Source organism: Podarcis muralis, chromosome 1 (assembly GCF_964188315.1).
Source record: "Podarcis muralis chromosome 1, rPodMur119.hap1.1, whole genome shotgun sequence".
NCBI lineage: Eukaryota > Metazoa > Chordata > Lepidosauria > Squamata > Lacertidae > Podarcis > Podarcis muralis.
This window is the reverse complement of record NC_135655.1, coordinates 42,754,961-42,772,269: the sequence shown is the minus strand read 5'-3', so window position 1 is coordinate 42,772,269 and position 17,309 is coordinate 42,754,961. Positions and strand designations below refer to the sequence as shown.

Genomic DNA, 17,309 nt, shown 5'->3' with positions numbered 1-17,309 from the left:
AAGTCTTAAGGCCTCAAGCCCAAGGGAAGCTTTCTGGAGAGAGGTCTAAATCTTTAATTCAGTCCTGGAGTCTACGAGGCATGGATCTCTGAGCACACTTCTGTGGTCTGGGAAGGGCAAGATGTACAGATCAAGTAATCTTTCTGAGGGAAGATCTTTATAACAGGAGCTGCTTGGTCTTCCTGGTCTGGACATTGTCACCTGCTCAGCTTCTGGATCTGATCTGGGAGTGAAGAGTGCTTCCAGGGTAGACTTCCTTTTGAATGAGGGGAGGACAGCCATAACCTATAGAACTGCATTATAAGAACATGAAGAACTTGGACTTGAGCTTACTTACCCCTCCTCCCTTCCATTCCTTTTTCCTCATGTGTCATGTATTTTTAGATTACAGACCTGAGGACAGGGACTACCTCGGTATGGATTTTTGTAAGCTGCTCTAAAAGCCTTTTCAGCTATTTTTTAAAAAAAATATTTATTAAGATTTTTAAAGTATTACAAAATGAAAAAAGAAAAAAGAAAAATACAAAATAAAAATAATTAAAAACAATTCCATCTTTCCATTACTTATCTTTCATTTGCTTGTTTCCCGGACCTCCTCACACCTCCCTTTTTTGAATTCCAATTCAATTTGTTAATTCAGCAAATCCTTTCCCTCTTTGTTTATCCTAATCTTTAATCTTAAAATATTTTAACCTTAAATTTTAGCCTATTAATAATCCATTTTTTCATATTCCTTATAGCATTATAGCTAAAAACCACTTAACTTCTTATCCAACATCATTCTAACATTCATTAATTTTACAGTATTTCTGTAAGTAGACTTTAAACTTTTTCCAATCTTCTTCCACCGACTCTTCTCCCTGGTCTTGGATTCTGCCAGTAAAAGCCTTTTCAGCTAAAGGATGTGGGTGGTGCTGTGGTCTAAATCACTGAGCCTCTTGGGCTTGTCGATTGGAAGGTTGGAGGTTCGAATCCACGCAACAGGGTGAGCTCCTGTTGCTCTGTCTCTGTTCCTGCCAACCTAGCAGTTCAAAAAGCACACCAGTGCAAGTAGATAAATAGGTACTAATGTGGCGGGAAGGTAAATGGCGTTTCTGTGCACTCTGGTTTCCGTCACGGTGTCTCATTGTGCCAGAAGCCATTTAGTCATGCTGGTCACATGAATCAGAAACCTGTCTGTGGACAAACGCTGGCTCCCTTGGCTTGAAAAGTGAAATGAGTGCCAAACCCCAGAGTCTTTTTTGACTGTACTTAACCATCGAGGGGTCCTTTACCTTTTTACCTTTTCCTATAAGGAAATGCCACAAATAAATAAATAAAGAGATGTGTGTGGGTAAAATATATATCCTGCTTTTCTATGGCAATATTGACTCAACACAGGTGTGTGTGTGTGTGTGTGTGTGTGTGTGTGTGTGTGTTGTGAACTGCCCCGAGACCTGGGGGTATATGGTGGTATACAAATTTAATAAAGCAGCAGTAGCAGTGGCAACAACAACAACAATAGATAGCAGATAGATAGATGATAGATAGATAGATAGATAGATAGATAGATGATAGATAGATAGATAGATAGATAGATGATAGATAGATAGATAGATAGATAGATAGATAGATAGATAGATAGATAGATAGATACTGTATCAGAAAGAGGCCTCCTTACCGTAAGGGTATTAGAGTTAGACTATTAAAAGGAAATAGCATATTTCAAGCACAAAATGTATTGATCAGAAATGCATCAGAGAGATGTGTGGTGGTTGTTTTTTTGCATATTTCAGAAACATGCAATTTAATATTGCCTGCCTTCCCTCTCCTCGCTCTCAATTATCCCCACTTAGCTCATTCTCCTCAGGAAGTGGATTGCATAAAACATTAATGGACTCTGTCTGCCCGGTCTATGATCGCCCAGCCTCTTCTAACAACAGATGTTATTACAACTACTCTCCCTCCCACATTGCTTTTGTCAGTGTCACTAACAGTGAAACCAAATCAGCTTTTTCCTAGAGCAGCTGATTGATTGCTTCTCCTGCGACTTCTCTCTCTCTCTCTCTCTCTCTCTCTCTTTCATCTAGCGACTTGCTCTGGGACACCAAAGGCAGTTTCTTCTGTGCTTTGAAAATAATCAATGGCAATTTTTTGAAGGAGGAGGAGGAGGGTAGGGGGAAGAAACATGCTGCAGGAGAGAGCATTGTCCCCGGAGAGTACAGAGGAGGTGGGACAGTTAGTGAGCATAGCCCAGGGCCCAAGTTCCCTTCCTCGGGTCACTTTTAATGCTCCAGAGAAACCAGAAGAGGAAACATCCCACAGAAGGCTGGGCAAATTAACCATCAAGTATAACCGAAAAGATCTTCAGAGATGGCTAGATCTGGAGGAGTGGATTGATGCCCAGTTGCAAGAGCTGTATCAGTACCAGGTGGGTAACTATTTGACTGGATAAAGACATCACACATAAGCCCAAAGAATTTCACCTATGCCAGGACTGTCTGTAGCACAATGTATGGCTTGGAATGGAATGGACATCTGTTTTGGTGATAAAGGAATGTGATTCACTATCACACTCATTAACTTGTTAAATTCTCCCATTCTGCTTGAGATTACTGTGTGAGATTAGACTGGGGCTTAATGGTAGAGCCACAAAGCGTCTGCCTGGAAAGGATCAGCTCATCCAACTCTCTACCCTGAGGCAAAGACATCTTATATCCAAAAAGCATTCCTGGCAGACACCTTTCTGCTCTTACCCTAGAAATTTCCAAGCAGGACACCTCACCACCTTCTTAAGTAGCTTTTTCAGTTGTGGGAATGCTCCCATGATCAGGAAGTTTGTCCTAATCTTGAATTTAAATCTACTTCCTGCAACTAAAAGCCATTGTTTGTTGTCCTGAATGCAAGTTGAAAGAATGGGTGACCGTTTCCCTTTTATTTTCCAATATCTCTAAAAAATGTTTGGAGCATGTCTGGGTACCTTACAGAATTTCTGGATATTTTAGACTGGCCTCAAAGGATTTGCTTTTTTATTTAGGGCAGCCTTCCCCAATTTAGTGCCCTCCCATCATCCCTGACCATTGTCCTGATGGCTGGGGCCACTGGGAACCTGAATCTAAAACATCCAGGGTGGATCAGGGTAGGGAAGGTTGACTTTGATTGACATCCGTCTGTCTCAGGAGATAATGAAGGGGTTTGCCTTGAGTGTATGTGTGAAGTCAAACTGTTGGGAAGTTACAGCGCCTGTTGGGTCTGTAGAGACCAATGCGGGAGAGACATGCTTTGTTGTAGGGGGGCAGATGAAGGCGTCAAGTTGTGCTGTTGCAGATGCACCATGGCTTTTCTTCTCCCAGTGGTCATTCCTCCTCAGGTCATTGCTATGGATACACAACTTGACTGCAAGTCTCCAGACACTGTGCTTGTCTACAAAGGATTCCCACACAGCGGGGTTGACGTTGCCAACCTCAGGTCACATTTGCAGACATTTTTGTTACACATAATTGATTTACGGCATGTGTGTCCTGCCCAATTTGCAAGGGCTTTTTAATTTCACAACATCCCTTTGTGGAGATGATCAGCTGGGAGAGATTGAGAAATCTGTCCATAGTCATCCCAATGAGCTTTGTAGCATGAACTTGAATAAATGTTTTCCATTTCCAAACTCACCTTGAACCATTTAATCCAGATTTACTTTCTGTGGCTCCTTTCACACTGGGCATTTTCTGTGGAACACCTACCCTTTGTTCACTCACTTTTTATGGGGAATCTGTGTGATGCCGTTGTCAAAACATTCTCCCATGATTATCTTCTTCAACTTCCATCCTTTTCCAAAGCTCAATTTCCCAAGAGGTAGATGACCTATCAGGCGGCTGCTTATTAGGTTGTTGGGCAAGTTATGGATTGTATAGGTTGCTCTAACAATTTCCTTCCCTATGATCCATCTCTCCTATCTATGAATCAGATATATTACTTTAACCCTTCCCTTCTCAAATAACATTGCATTTATATCCATTTCTATTCTACTCTCCCCATACATCACACCAAAGGGAGGTAACTATGATCAAGAATGCAGCAAGTGGAGGGAAGGGGGGGACATTTAACCCTTTCCTCCATGCCCTTGCTGAAGTGAGAATTCTCTTCCTCCCCATGGACACTTGAGACTTGAAGGCACTGTCTAGTAGTCACAAGCCAAGCAGAGAGCATCTAGGACCTTGGACAGCTCCAAAAAGCCCCCCTCTAAAACAGCCACAAGAGCAGCTGTTGCAGCAGGGAGCTATAGCCAATTGAAGCCTTATATAGGCTTTGTTGTTGTTTAGTCTAAGGAAGCCTCAAGTGTAGCAGATTCCACTGCCCGGGAAGAGCTCGTCTGCTGGTTAAAGGTCCCTTGCCTTATTTTGTAGTCTCTGGGTTATACAAGGCTTGAGAGACAGAAGTAATGCAGGGGACTCACCCTTTAAGTCAGAGGATGGTGGCAGGACTGCGCCTGCTAGCCCTGCGTTAAGGCACTGTTTGTTCTTCTTCTAATGAGTAGCTTGAACTTCATCTGAACAATGCACTGCAAGGTTCCCAGGTCATGGGTCATGACACCTCAGCATTTGAGGCTGTTTTTCTTGGGGGGGGGGCTACCCACCTGGGTACACGTTGAATCCTAAAGACAATAAGTCTGAAAACAGAGTTGCTATTCCACTTGCAGCCTAAAGCAGGACAGCAATTATTGTGTCCTGATTAATTATCCACACCTGGAAACACCTGAGATCTTTACCTATGTTTGTAGAGTCCTCTTCCATCTTGTCAGCTCTTGAACTATGGAACTTAAAACTCAACATAATACTCTAAATGAGGTCTCAGCAGGGTCCCTCAATAGCACTACTAAATTTCTAAGTTCAGAAGACCATTCAGTAATTTGATTGTACCTAAAATAAGGTTGTTTGTTTCATGAAATGCATGCACCACTTGATTGTATTTTTTAACCAACTTTTAAATATACAAAAAGCTAAACTATTAAAACAGATTAAAATTCACACCAGCATTTCTAAGCATCTGAGTAGGCTTGCCTAAACAATGTTTTTAACAAGTGCCAAGAAGAATATAGTGAAGATAGCTGCTTGATAGCAATTGGCAGGGAGTTCCAAAGTGTAGATGCTGACACACTATTGTGTTCTTATAAAGGCCGAATGGGTGTTATGTGGCATCTGTAATATTGCCAATTCTGCCAATCGAGGTGGAATTAGTCTATTGGGATCCTTTGCAGGGGGTGAAGGAGGTTGAGGGAGCTTATTAACAACCAAACTAATTGTGGGCTATCTTTCACAATTTGGGTCATTGAGAAGAGTATTTCAAGCCTGTTTCTGTACAGGCAGCATGTAAATGCCTGGCCCTCTTATCTCAGTTCCAAAGGTTGTTTTCCCTACACAGTTTTGCTGATGCTTTACTTTCCAGCAGCCTAATCCCCACTTCTCAAAGGCAGGTAAAGGTGAGGATATTATTCAGCCTTATTGAAAGGAGGTTGTTAAGTAATCAAGAAAGACATTTGCTGACCTGTCTGTGTAATATGGAACTGAAATATGATTGTGTGCATGTGTCACTGGCGGAGGTCTTAGAAAGGTAGAGGAGTAAACCATTTGAAATTCGCTTCAGTCAATCAAATTTATGTATATATAAAGTTTACCTTCAGAGTAGCAATGGGTGGGCCAGATGAAGAAACAAAAACTGAAGGTGTTATGTGCCTCATTAAGTGTATGCACACATACACCTGAATGAAACAGAATCACCCTACCTGGGTAGCAGTCCTATATGAGATGCTACAGTATTTATTATCGTCACCAAACCCATAGTAATAATTCATTACAGCTAGGTGGAAATGAGAGGTTGGGGTAGTTTTTTTTTTTCAGGGGATAAACACCACAGGGAAACCCCCTCACCCCACAATCCTGATTCAGATGGGGTCCTCCTGCAGCTGCTAAGAAAGGTGTGGCTAGTTAAGAGCTCACAATTTAAAAAATGTGCTTAAAGTCACGTCTCATTGACACTTGTTAGGCCACTGGAGTCGTTCAAGCATGGCAGGAGGCTCTTGATTGGCAGGTGCAAGTATCTGATCAAACAGAGTGCCAGGCACTAGCTAAAGAAAGATCCTGCCTGGGGACGTAACAGGAGTGGTTCTGCCTGAATAAACAGAGCTATGCTTGGCCGGGGGCCAGTTGGCCAGCTTCAACCAGACTGGTTGACATGGTGGAGCTGGAGAAGCCCAGGCAGGATGGTGGTGGCATCTGATTAGAGATTGAGGTGGGGAGGAAAGAGATTATGGTTCCAGTGCCTTCTAAAAGCAATAGAGAAGGGGGCAACCCCGAAACATGAAGGGCAGCGCCTGTGTAATTTGAGCATTGGTGATTCTGCTCCAGTTGCAGGAGGAGACACAAGCCACAGCCGCTCCAGAGCCAGAAATCGACATTGAGGATCTTCTTGACGTCTCTAACGAGGAGCAGAAATCTAAACTGCAGGTTGGACTGCCTATTTAGATGGTTTGTGGGGACCAAAGGGGCCTTTTCCAACGTTGCCATGTTTGTCATCATGAAAGGAGGTTCTCAGTGAGCTGTTGAACACAGCATGACTCAATGAGACAAAACCATCTGCCCCATTTTTTGATGTGGTGTCTGAAAACGGAGTCCTCCACAACTAAATAACTGGAATTGCAGGGCAGGGTGGCATGAGGTGCAAGCTCTGTGTACCATTTTTGCATGTGGTTGAATTCTGAGATTGATTCAAAGCAGGCAAGCCATTTCCGACTTGGGAGCGTTTTGAGAGACAGTCCATAAAGTACATCAGTTTTAAACATATGAGTTGCTGAATACAGAGTCAGATGATTGGCTCATGTGGCCCAGTGTGGTATACTCCTATTGCAGATAGCCATGGTTCAGTGCAAGAGCATTTGCTTTGCATACAGAAAGTCCCAGGGTCAATCCCCAGTATTTCCAGTTAGGGCTGGGAGAGGCCCCTGCCTGAAACCCTGGAGAACTGCCAATCAGGGTAGACTACACTGAGCTAGTTGGACCAATCATCTGACTCGCTATAAGGCAGCTTCCTGTGTTCTTTTGGCTGCCAACCAAAGAGATTTTGCTTCCTTGTCCCTGGGGGTAAAATGTAGAGGAAGAGATATAGAGATATATAATTCAAATACATGCATAAATGTTTTATCTTATCTTGTAGGAAATTCTCCAGGAGTGTTCCAGACCTACAGAGGTGAGCATAGAGCAAGGCAACTGTCAGTGCTTTTAAAAAAATTTTCCAGGAAGTAATCAAGTGTACGCAGTACCGGCACCTTTTTTGTTGTTGTTAAAAATTGTGGCACTTACTCTAACAACTTCATGGTGAGTACTGGCACCTATTTTTCTAGAAGAAGAAAAAGCACTGGTGATGCTTTAATATCACAGTGTTCTGCTCTAGGAGTAGCTGAACAGCCAGTTCTACAGATGTTTTGAAGCTATGTTTAGTGTGCATTGCTCATGCTTTCATTTTTCAGCCATACTTACACAGGTATAAATTATTTTATCCCAAATGGTTTGTGGCTCAACCAAGAGGTTTGGAGAATGCCAAAATTTGGATAAACAGGAGTGCAGTTTATTTTCTCCAAATAGCACAAAACTACTAGGGTTGAATGTGGTGGGTGGCCAAGATGGAAGTTCTACTTCTAAATATTTTTGTTTTGAATGCAGTAGAGCCAAACTCACTTAGGAAGGGCTGTAGCTCAGTGGTACAAGGTCTCAGGTTCCTACCATCTCCAGATAGGTCTGTATATGTCCCCCTGTGCGAAAGCCTGGAGAGCTATGGCCAGCCAGAATAGACAATGCTGAACTAGATGGACAATGGCCTGACATGCTATAAGGCAGCTTTCCCATGTTCAAACTGTATGCTACTCTTAAGGTGCAGCTATGTATCAAGTATCATTTTCCTTAACTACAAGCATATGGGGAAGAGATTATTACAGGGAAGTTAGTGGGGGCTTATTTCTTCCCTCTCCAGTGCAATCAGAGCCAAAATTGGCTTCCTTGTGCAGTTAAAATGCTTAAGGGAAAAAATTCCCATTGATAACAATGGTAAGTTTTCTTCGTAAGTATTGTAGTCATGCTGGAGGGGGAGGATGATTTTGGTTCTGATCACACAAGGGATGTTCAACCTTCCTTGCAAGGATCACACACACACACACACACACACACACACACACACACACACCCCCCTACACCTGTACTTAAGAAAGGGAAAACTTGATAAGGTTTAATAATAGGCAGACATTAGTTTGGCCCTAAGAGAACTACTCAGTTCTCATGACATTAATTCCTCTTCCTTCTATCTGTTGGTTCATCCATGGAGTCACTATCATCAACTTTCCCTTCAAGGTTAACACCCATCCCTCATGCAGAGAGCTGCACATGAGCTAGGCGACTGTGTTGTTATGCAAAGGACACCACTCGTTTTCATTCATTTCAATCGGTCTACTCAGAGAAAATTACTTGCATACCACCACCCTGTGATTATGTTTGGAAGGGAAATCAATCGGGTTATCTATTGAAATAGGACTCTGAACTATATTGTGTGCTACAGCTGAAGGAGGCAAGATTTTCCTTCTCCACAACTAGTGGCAGTTGAACTTCTTGACTCACCATTGCTGATCTCCATGGTAACTTGACCAATCCTTGTAGAAGTTGTTCAAAGGTGACTACACAACAAGCAGGGTTGGTGAATGATTTACTTGTGAACAATAAGATAGCACTCAGATGTGGCTGGGTAGAAAGTGAAACCCACCAATAACGGTGCTAGTTTGAAGCATTACAAGAGGTAACACACAAAGTCCATCACTTGGTACAATTGGATGTGTGCAAAATAATTACCACCTGTATAGCTAGGGGGGTATAAGCACATGGAAGGCGGCTTCTAGATGTGTAACTCAAGCGGGATGAAGGGCAATATGTGATCTAGCTTCAGGACTGCATCCCTCTCATTCTGTTAGAAAATAGCAGCAGTAATCTTCAGTTACTAAAGGGCAAGTGGAGGTTTACATGGCTGAATTGTGCCTGCAGCAGGGTTTGGTGGAAGGCCGGGATATGCATTTAACAAATAAATGAACAAATACATGTTCCTCCAGACAAAAAAATAAGGCCAAAAAAACTGAGTGTCAGGAAATAGGCAAAGCTAGAATGCTTCTTCCTGACATACCTGTTTTCTAAGCAGGAACTATTTTTGTGTAGATGAGTATTCAGACATAAGAGTTGCCACCTGCAGTCTGAAGTGGTACAGTCCAGAACCTCAATTGCTGTGCTTTTGGTATGCGTGACTTACATTTAATTTGCTTGATCAGCAGCATCTCTCCATTTTACTTGTACTCCAGGGTAGAATGGTTGAAGTCCCCCAAGAACAGATTTCAATTTATATTTATAAATTGGTTGGCATTTGGTTTATATTTAAATAAATCCCCTTATGGTGATCTTAGCAGATAGGGGGGAGAAGAATCTGCCTGGTAGTTGATCCTGTTTTTTTTAAAAACACATGGCCATTCTTCTCCCACCTGTCTACTAAGATCTCCATTGCATGAATGGCTTTTCACAAAGTGCATAGCAAGTATGGGGACCCCAGTCCAGACTGGAACCCTGGTACTGGTGGGAGAGGGCCTTTAACCTTTTGCCCCTGCTGCAGTCCTGATCCAGCCTGGGGCAGGGGAAGAGGGGAGGAGACAAGACCTGGGTGTCAGCGCTATATGTCTTCATTTGACCTGGAGAACCGGTGTGAACTAAAAACTGCTTTGTAGGGTAACAGAGCATTAAAATAACAGCTCCATTGGTGTGGACGGGAGCTTCTATTCCAATGCAAAAAGTGGGTCTGGGGACATAGATCCACACTGGAACTGCAATGTGGGCCCCGCCAAGATCCCCATCCAGACTGGGGGCCCTGCACTTGCTATTTACTTACTTAACAAAATAACTTTGCAATTGGTAATGGCGCAGAAGACACTTTGTCTCCTTGTGCCCCAAAGCCACCGTGTCAAACAGGCTGGCCTCAGGCCAGCGAGGGTCAGGGCTCCTGAATCTTTAATAGCTTGAAAGGAGGAGTTTCAGCAAGTCTGTCATGTCAACTCCAGGCTCATCCAGACTTCTTTTTGTGCTGCATTTCTAGGAAAAGATCTGTGCCTTAAAGTGTCTAAGTGCTTTTGCAGTGAAAACTCGCTCTTTGCCTCTGAATCAGAGCAAACGGCAATCTGTAGAATCTGTAGAAAACTCAAATTGCTGTTTGTTCCGAGCTAGTTCAGGAAGCTACGCCCACCAAGTTTCCTCTTCTACACAGCTACTGCACCATTGTTAGTTTGCATGCCACTTATCCATGGAAAACCATACCCAAGGCAGCTCATAATATCAAAGTTTACATAAGATAATTCACTAGTAATTACAAGACATAACAAAATGTAAATAGCCATATAAGCAATATGCCAATGAAAACATCTCACTCTAATGAAACTATAATAAAATTAAACAATCTGCTGGTAATTCCTAATAAAGGCCTATAAAATACAAGAACATAATAGCACAACTTCTCAGCCACAGCAACAACCCTAAACAAAACTCTACCCTGATTGTCTGAAAACCTTAATCTTACCCTATTTTAGCCCGGAGGGGGGTGGTCTTTTAATTATGGCTTAGCTGCTTCTTAATGCTTTGCAAGAGGAGAATGCCAGGAGGTTGTAAAGATCCAGCTACTTTTAATTTGGTGGAGGGTGAGTTAACTGAATGAATTAAAACCTTGTTTTATTGGATTTTGATTCAGGACTTTGTTACAGAACTGCTCGATCGATTGAAAGGTCTCAGGAGAATGGCCAACAATCAAAAGAAATGAACCGCAATGACAAAAACCGGTAACACAAATGCATCATCCTGTGGAAGAGAATTATTAGAAGAAGCAGGGATGGAATTCCAGCGCTGCCTGATATCGTACACATCAGATTCCAAAGCATCCATCTTCATTCGTCCCTTGGATTTCTATCTGCAATCAGAAGCTGGTGTGCGGGGAGGAGAGGCCATAGCTCAGGGGGCAGATCAGATGCATTGCTGGTCAAAGCTCCCAGGTTCAGTTCCTGACATCTCCATTTGAAAAACACTCATAGAGCAGGGCTGGGAAAGATCTCTGCTCAAAGCTCCGGAGAGGTAACATGGAACTAGATAAGCCAATGCTTGGACTGTGAGAATCAAGCTAGGTCTTTAAGAACAGGGACAGGGAGTCTGCGTCTCCCCAGATATTGCTGGATTCCAGCCCCCATCGACTCCTCCTAGTGTGGCCTTTGCTCAAGGGTGATGGGAGCGGCAGAGCAGGGTGGGGAGGGAACAGCTGTTATGGGAGTGAAGCATTTCCTCTTTGTATTAAATCAGGGAGGGGAACCTTTGGTCCTGCAGATGTTGCTGAGCTCCCATCTTAGCTTGAGCCAGCATGAAAACTAGAGGGCCACCAGATCGTTGTTGTTATTATTAAATGTGTATACTGCCCTTCATCTGAAGATCACAGGGCAGCTCACAACATAAAAATACAAACACGATATATGTAAATCCCTTGATGCCCTCCACCCATTGTGTCATGTTGTTGAGGGATGGGGAACCTGGGGTTCTCCAGATGTTGCTGGACTCCAGCTTCCATCATCCCTGATGCTGGCAGGGTTTGGTAGGAGTCGGAAGACAGCAACAGCACATTCTCTGCCCCTGAATTAGAGCATGGGGAACAGGACAACTCCCTCAAGCCGTACAGGTTATCTGTTTGTATGATGGCATTTGCGAGGAATAATAATATTTCAGTTGAATATTTTTGTGCTTTTTAATATGAATGTACGCACCAGACATTTAAAGCACAGTTTCCTCATAAATCATGGGAACTGTATTTTGTTAAGGGTAGTGGAAATTGTAGCTCTGTGAGAAACATTCTACAGTTCCCTGGATCTTTTTTGGATTTTAAAATGTATTTTCAATGTATGGTGTGTGCGCAGCTTAAGAAAAGCATTCATTAGAATTTATCAGACTCCCCAGTTTTCGTTGACATCACCTCTGAGATCAGTCTTTAAAAACATTTTTCCTGCCTAAAGTGATTTCCAGCTTTTACTTCCATCAACGACACAGCTGAGAAGGTAAGGCACAGGAAACAGAGTCATACAGCGAAGAACGACATCCTTGATGGGGGTTTACAATTGGTGCATCCTATCTTTGTTACATACCTATGCACCATTCAAAATGCAGAAAGCTGACAGAATGCCAAAAATGGGAAGCGGGGAAGTCAAGTTTTCAGTGACTGAAAGAGGGGAAGAAGTTGGACATGGGAAAGTGGATTTAGCTCAGCCCTTGATTATTTCTCTCTTTCATGGATAAATGCTCTTAGGGAATTGCACGTGGCTTAGAATTCAAAAATACCGAGGCATGGGAGTTTCTAGCAGCTAAACGTGAAGGAGGTGGGAGATGAAATACCTGAGCTGCTGCAGATCTGTGAGTTTTCTTGAGTAACACATGTCCATTCATGTAATTACAAGGTGGGGTTTCCTGTCCTTTTTATTTCCTATTCTGAGGAATACACACTGGTGACTAAGGCAATGTTGGGATCGTTCATTCTTCTGAGCAATGGGAATGACTTCACCAAAAGATCTGTGCTCTTTCAGGCACCAGGGCTGCATCCATAGCAAAAAAATGTGTTCACTGTTGCTCCCCCCCCCCTTCAAATATTGTGTTTCAGCACAAACACCCCGAGCATGTGATAGTTTGGGATGCATAAGGAGTTAACGTCAAAAATGTATTTTTGCCTTTCATTTCAATCGCTTTGTACAATGTCTTCGTCATAATCATCATGTTTAAGAGGTACATTTTCTATGGCCTCGGTGTGGTCTTTCCAATGTCACAATTCTCATGCCCCCATCTCCAGGTGTATGTCACTTGCCACATTGTGAATGGAGGTGACTGTATAATGCTTGGTAGCTAATCTGTGGCATGGGTGCCGTAAATGGCACAAGGAACACAGGTCTGTGCCATTCCTGGACCAGAGCAAGCGGGTCTGTGGGCAGAGGTGGATTTCGGGGAGCGTGACCAGCTTGCCCCCACTGGGCTGCAGGGCCCCCCACAACTATGACTTCGAACAGATGAGAGACGGGGGTGCCAAATCTTGCTGTTGCATGAGGCACCGCTGAAATTTGAAAGCCCAAAGTCTGCCACTGTTGTAGCAGAAAGCTTGGACTATGTGCCTGTCTCTCTCACCTGCCTTGAGATCTAGAGCTTGGTCTCATATCTCTGTCTACTGGGCTACACATATAGTTCGGGTTTCAGGCCAATTTCTCTGTCTGTCTGCAAGAGATCCATTGTTAGGTTACTTCTGAAACTGAAACACGCCATGGATAGTGTAAGAGAAGAGCAGCATGTACAGTGGTACCTTGGTTTTCGAACAGCTTAGTTCCCGAATGTCGCAAACCCAGAAGTGACTGTTCCGGTTTGTGAACTATTTTTGGAAGTCAAACATCCAACAGGGCTACCGCGGCTTCTGATCAGAAGCTGCAATTTGGTTTTTGAATGTTTTGGAAGTTGAACACACTTCTGGAACGGATTCCGTTCAGCTTCCAAGGTACAACTGTACTGCACTGCAACATGCTTCCAGGCAACATCTTCTGCTCGCACACTATGCTCACATGCATTACAAAAACACCACCTGAAGGAAAACACTCATTTCACCATTCTTCAAACCGCCTGGCTAGCTCAGCCCTCCTAACAAACTGATCAAAGTGCACTGAGCCTCATATTAGAAATGTTGTGTCTGTTTCCCTGTCTCTTTCCTACATGCATTTTCTTTGTAGTACTTGCCGGGCAAGTTGCTCAAGTCCATAAAACACACTTGAGAACGGCAAACAACAAACACAAAGGGTCAAACTGAGGTTGAAGAAGAAATTATATTTGTGGAAAAATACAGCATCAAGGAACTAAAACCGATGCTTCCCTCTCCAGCAGGCAGTTTCATACATCTTTTTGCATGAATGCATTTAAGCACAACATGCCACAGAAGGCATTGTAAAGAAAGCCTGTCACTGACTTCAGAATTTGTAGGAACTGAAATCTCTGTGGGGAGAAAGTGACTACGTGCTTCTGAGCCAGTTCGTATTCCCCACCCTGCTCTATAGCTGTCTTGGTTCAATCCCCTTTCCTTCCCTTTCAGCAGATAGTCTGAAAAAAAGGACACACAGACAAAGACCAACATGAAGAAAGCTTCGATCCAAGGGCAGGGCCCATAGTGGTTAAAAATAAAACCTGGCAAACTGGTTACTGAAACAATTCAAGGGAGAATAAGCTGGATGTCAAATAGATTGTCACCTCTGAGCAGGCAGACTGCTCCTCCCTTTTCCCCCATCCTGTCTTCTTCAACACAGTCCAAATATGCTAACCACAAACACAGCAGCAAAAACTGCTCTGTCTGAAACCTGCTGTCCGTACTAAGCAAATCCGAGCTGACAGTGCATGACTAGACACTACAACTATAAATGTTGTGGTTTAGCAATCTGTGAAACAGATGGCCTATCCTACTAATTGTTTCTATGAAAGTGAGACTGCCTTTAAAATTCTTATCTTGCCCCCTAACAGCCATCCAGCCCCTATGATTACGCATCTGGATTCTGCATCAAGCACACTTCTGCTTCACTGTGGACATAATGCTAATATGGGATGCTGGTGCTTTTTAGGGGAAACCATGACATTCAAGCCTCTGCAGCCACAGACCTCTGAGTGGGGCAGTCCATCACACATTACTGAATACACAAATCCTGGTGGATACAAGCCATACATCTGAACATTGGGGGGGGGGTTATGCTAAAGTGCTTCCGTTTATTTCAACCCATCTTCCTGTTAAAACACTATTTGTTTTCTCTTTGGGAGGTGTCCAGATCCGATGATGGGCATGTTACTCTAGCACTAGTCATTGTCCGGGTATTACTTGCTCTATTCAGAGTAATTACCACCATTCACACTGAAAGGAAATGGTCTGTATGTGCTTCTTTGTCAGCTCACACCTGCCCATCCAGACTCCTGCCAAGTGCCTGGCTTCCCAGGTAGACTGCCCTTCTGTTCACCCTAGATGGAAACATGCAGAAAAAGCCACCAATCCACCCAAGAGTGTGTTGCAATTGCAAACCAGCTGCTACAGAACACAGCTTTATGCCTAACCACCTCTGGCTATTTAAATTGTTTAGAGGAGAGGTGCATCAGGAACCCATGCCCACCCACTTATGAATTCTCGAAATGTTTTTACCGCCTTCAGTTCAGACATGCAGAGTCCTTCAGTCACCTTGGCTCACATGTCCGAGAATGCCATTTCCTCGAGTTAGAGGAAAGCAGACGATCTGGACACCAGTAAGAGCCAATGAAGAACATTGCTTCGCATTCAGTGGCGCCATCCCGTTCTCAAAAGGACTTCCACAACGGAACTTCCCTTTTCTCTCCTGTTCTGGGGGGTTTGCCAATGCTGGCAGTTCCCTCACTGCGAGAAGCAAAATTACAGGGAACCAGGCAGAGGGCCTTCTCGGTTGTGGCACCCGCCCTGTGGAACACCCTCCCATCAGATGTCAAGGAAATAAACAACTATCTGACCTTTAGAAGACATCTAAAGGCAGCTCTGTTTAGGGAAGTTTTTAATGACTGATGTTTTACCGTGTTTTTAATATTTTGTTGGAAGCCTCCCAGAGTGGCTGGGGAAACCCAGCCAGGTGGGCAGGGTAGAAGTAATAAATTATTATATTATTATTACTGTGACATGGGGAAATGAGAGGGAGGGGAAGTTCCACGGCAAAAGTCCTTGCAGGATGACTTCATTGGATGCAACCCCATTGTTTATAATTTCATTTACCTCACCACTTGGATTTCCCCCCTACAACATGGCCGACTAGGACAAGCAGGGCAGATGAAGTGAATGGCTGCACCAACCTGCCTCCTCCCCCTCCCCCCAGTTTCTTGTACGTATATCCAGAGGGGTGGGATATGCTCTGATACAGTGGTACCTCTGGTTGCAAACGGGATCCGTTCCGGAGGCCTGTTCGCAACATGAAAGGAACGCAACCCGCGCCTGTGCGTGTGCAGGCTGCGATTCGCTGCTTCTGCGCATGCGCGTGATGTCATTTTGCCCGTCTGCGCATGCGGCGAAACCTGGAAGTAACCCTTTCTGGTACTTCCAGGTTGCTGTGGGATGCAACCTGAAAAAACGTAACATGAAGCGAACGTAAAAAGTGTGACCGGAACGAATAAAAATACAGTGGGCAAACTTCTGTCTGCCACGCTCTCCATAAGGGATAGTTCTAGCAAAATCTGGCAAAGAGAAGATAAAATAGCATACACTTGAAGCATAAAAGTAGCCAGAAGCAGTTTGCTGGATGGAGTGGAGCCATAATGCTAGTTGTGCAGTGTGTGTGTGTGTGTGTGTGTGTCTCACTGTTGCTTACAATGAGAGAAAGGGACAACATACAGAGCGGAGGGTAGGACAGCATAGTACAAACATACTGGCAGGAATGCAGATTGGGTCCCATGCCTTTGCACTTCACCAGCCTTCCCACAATCTCTGCCCTGCCCCCCCCCCAAGCCACTTTTAAAAGAAGCAATGTAAGGGGTGAAGTGGTCAATAAATCCATGTGTTTTGCTTATGAATGAACACAGAACTGAGAAATAGGGGACTGTTCCATTTCTAGAATCTGCTGTTGTCCATTTTTTTTTTTTTTTTTTACCCTTTAATATTGATATTTTATTAAGGATTTTCTTGTTTTACAGAAGTGTAGTGCCTCATATATATTTTTCCCCATGTAACATTTTTACAAATCCGTTTCATTTGTTGAGGCATTAGGGGGAGAAGAAAATAAAAATAAAAATAAAAAAAGGAGAGAAAAGAGAAAGGGGGTGGAGAGAGGGAAGATGGATAAGGGTGGGATTGGGTGGCGGTGTTTCTATTATGTTTAATGTATGTAGAGTTTGGTGTCAGCGTGCTTGTGTTGTTCACTTGTGTTCCTTTGGTGGTGAGAGAGGTTGGGGTTGGCCTAGGGTGTGATTGTTTGCTTGTGATTGGCTGTGGTGATCTTTGTTTTCGTGTGTGAGTGAGGTGGGTGGGTGTTTTGGATCAGGTTAGCCATATTGATTTGTATGCTGTTGGTGGATTATTGTCATTGTCCTGTTGGGCTGTGTGTGTGATAAAGGGGAGCCATACCGGGGTGAAGGCATCTTCTTCTGTTTGTCCCCGTGTCAGTTTCAGTTTATTAGTTAATTTTTCTAGTAGGGCTGTTTCCCATACTATTTGATACCATTGGTCCA

The 17,309-nt window shown here is 43.6% G+C and overlaps 1 protein-coding gene across 3 annotated transcripts; it reads left to right on the top strand.

Moving 5' to 3' along the window:
• The first annotated feature begins 1,975 nt into the window (after positions 1–1,975).
• PPP1R14D (protein phosphatase 1 regulatory inhibitor subunit 14D) lies at positions 1,976–15,656 on the top strand. Of its 3 annotated transcripts, XR_013392506.1 has the most exons (5): positions 2,005–2,410; positions 6,378–6,476; positions 7,183–7,215; positions 10,786–12,479; positions 15,025–15,656. XR_013392506.1 is itself a non-coding variant. In XM_028722969.2 (4 exons), exons 1-4 carry the CDS (start codon positions 2,168–2,170, stop codon positions 10,814–10,816), a joined length of 393 nt encoding a protein of 130 aa, XP_028578802.2. In that variant the 5' UTR covers positions 1,976–2,167; the 3' UTR covers positions 10,817–12,853. The 3 variants fall into 3 exon arrangements, 2 of the variants coding, with proteins under 2 accessions (XP_028578802.2, XP_028578792.2); XM_028722969.2 differs by lacking the exon at positions 15,025–15,656 and having other exon boundaries at positions 1,976–2,410; positions 10,799–12,853; XM_028722959.2 differs by lacking the exon at positions 15,025–15,656 and having other exon boundaries at positions 10,786–12,853.
• Positions 15,657–17,309: the final 1,653 nt, after the last annotated feature.

Bases quoted from the DNA above. Each gene is read 5' to 3' on its own strand.
- PPP1R14D (XM_028722959.2), top strand. From the start codon at position 2,168: ATGCTGCAGGAGAGAGCATTGTCCCCGGAGAGTACAGAGGAGGTGGGA. The intron at 2,411-6,377 runs GTGGGTAACTAT...ATTCTGCTCCAG, and splicing joins AAGAGCTGTATCAGTACCAG to TTGCAGGAGGAGACACAAGC. The intron at 7,216-10,785 runs GTGAGCATAGAG...ATTTTGATTCAG, and splicing joins AGTGTTCCAGACCTACAGAG to GACTTTGTTACAGAACTGCT.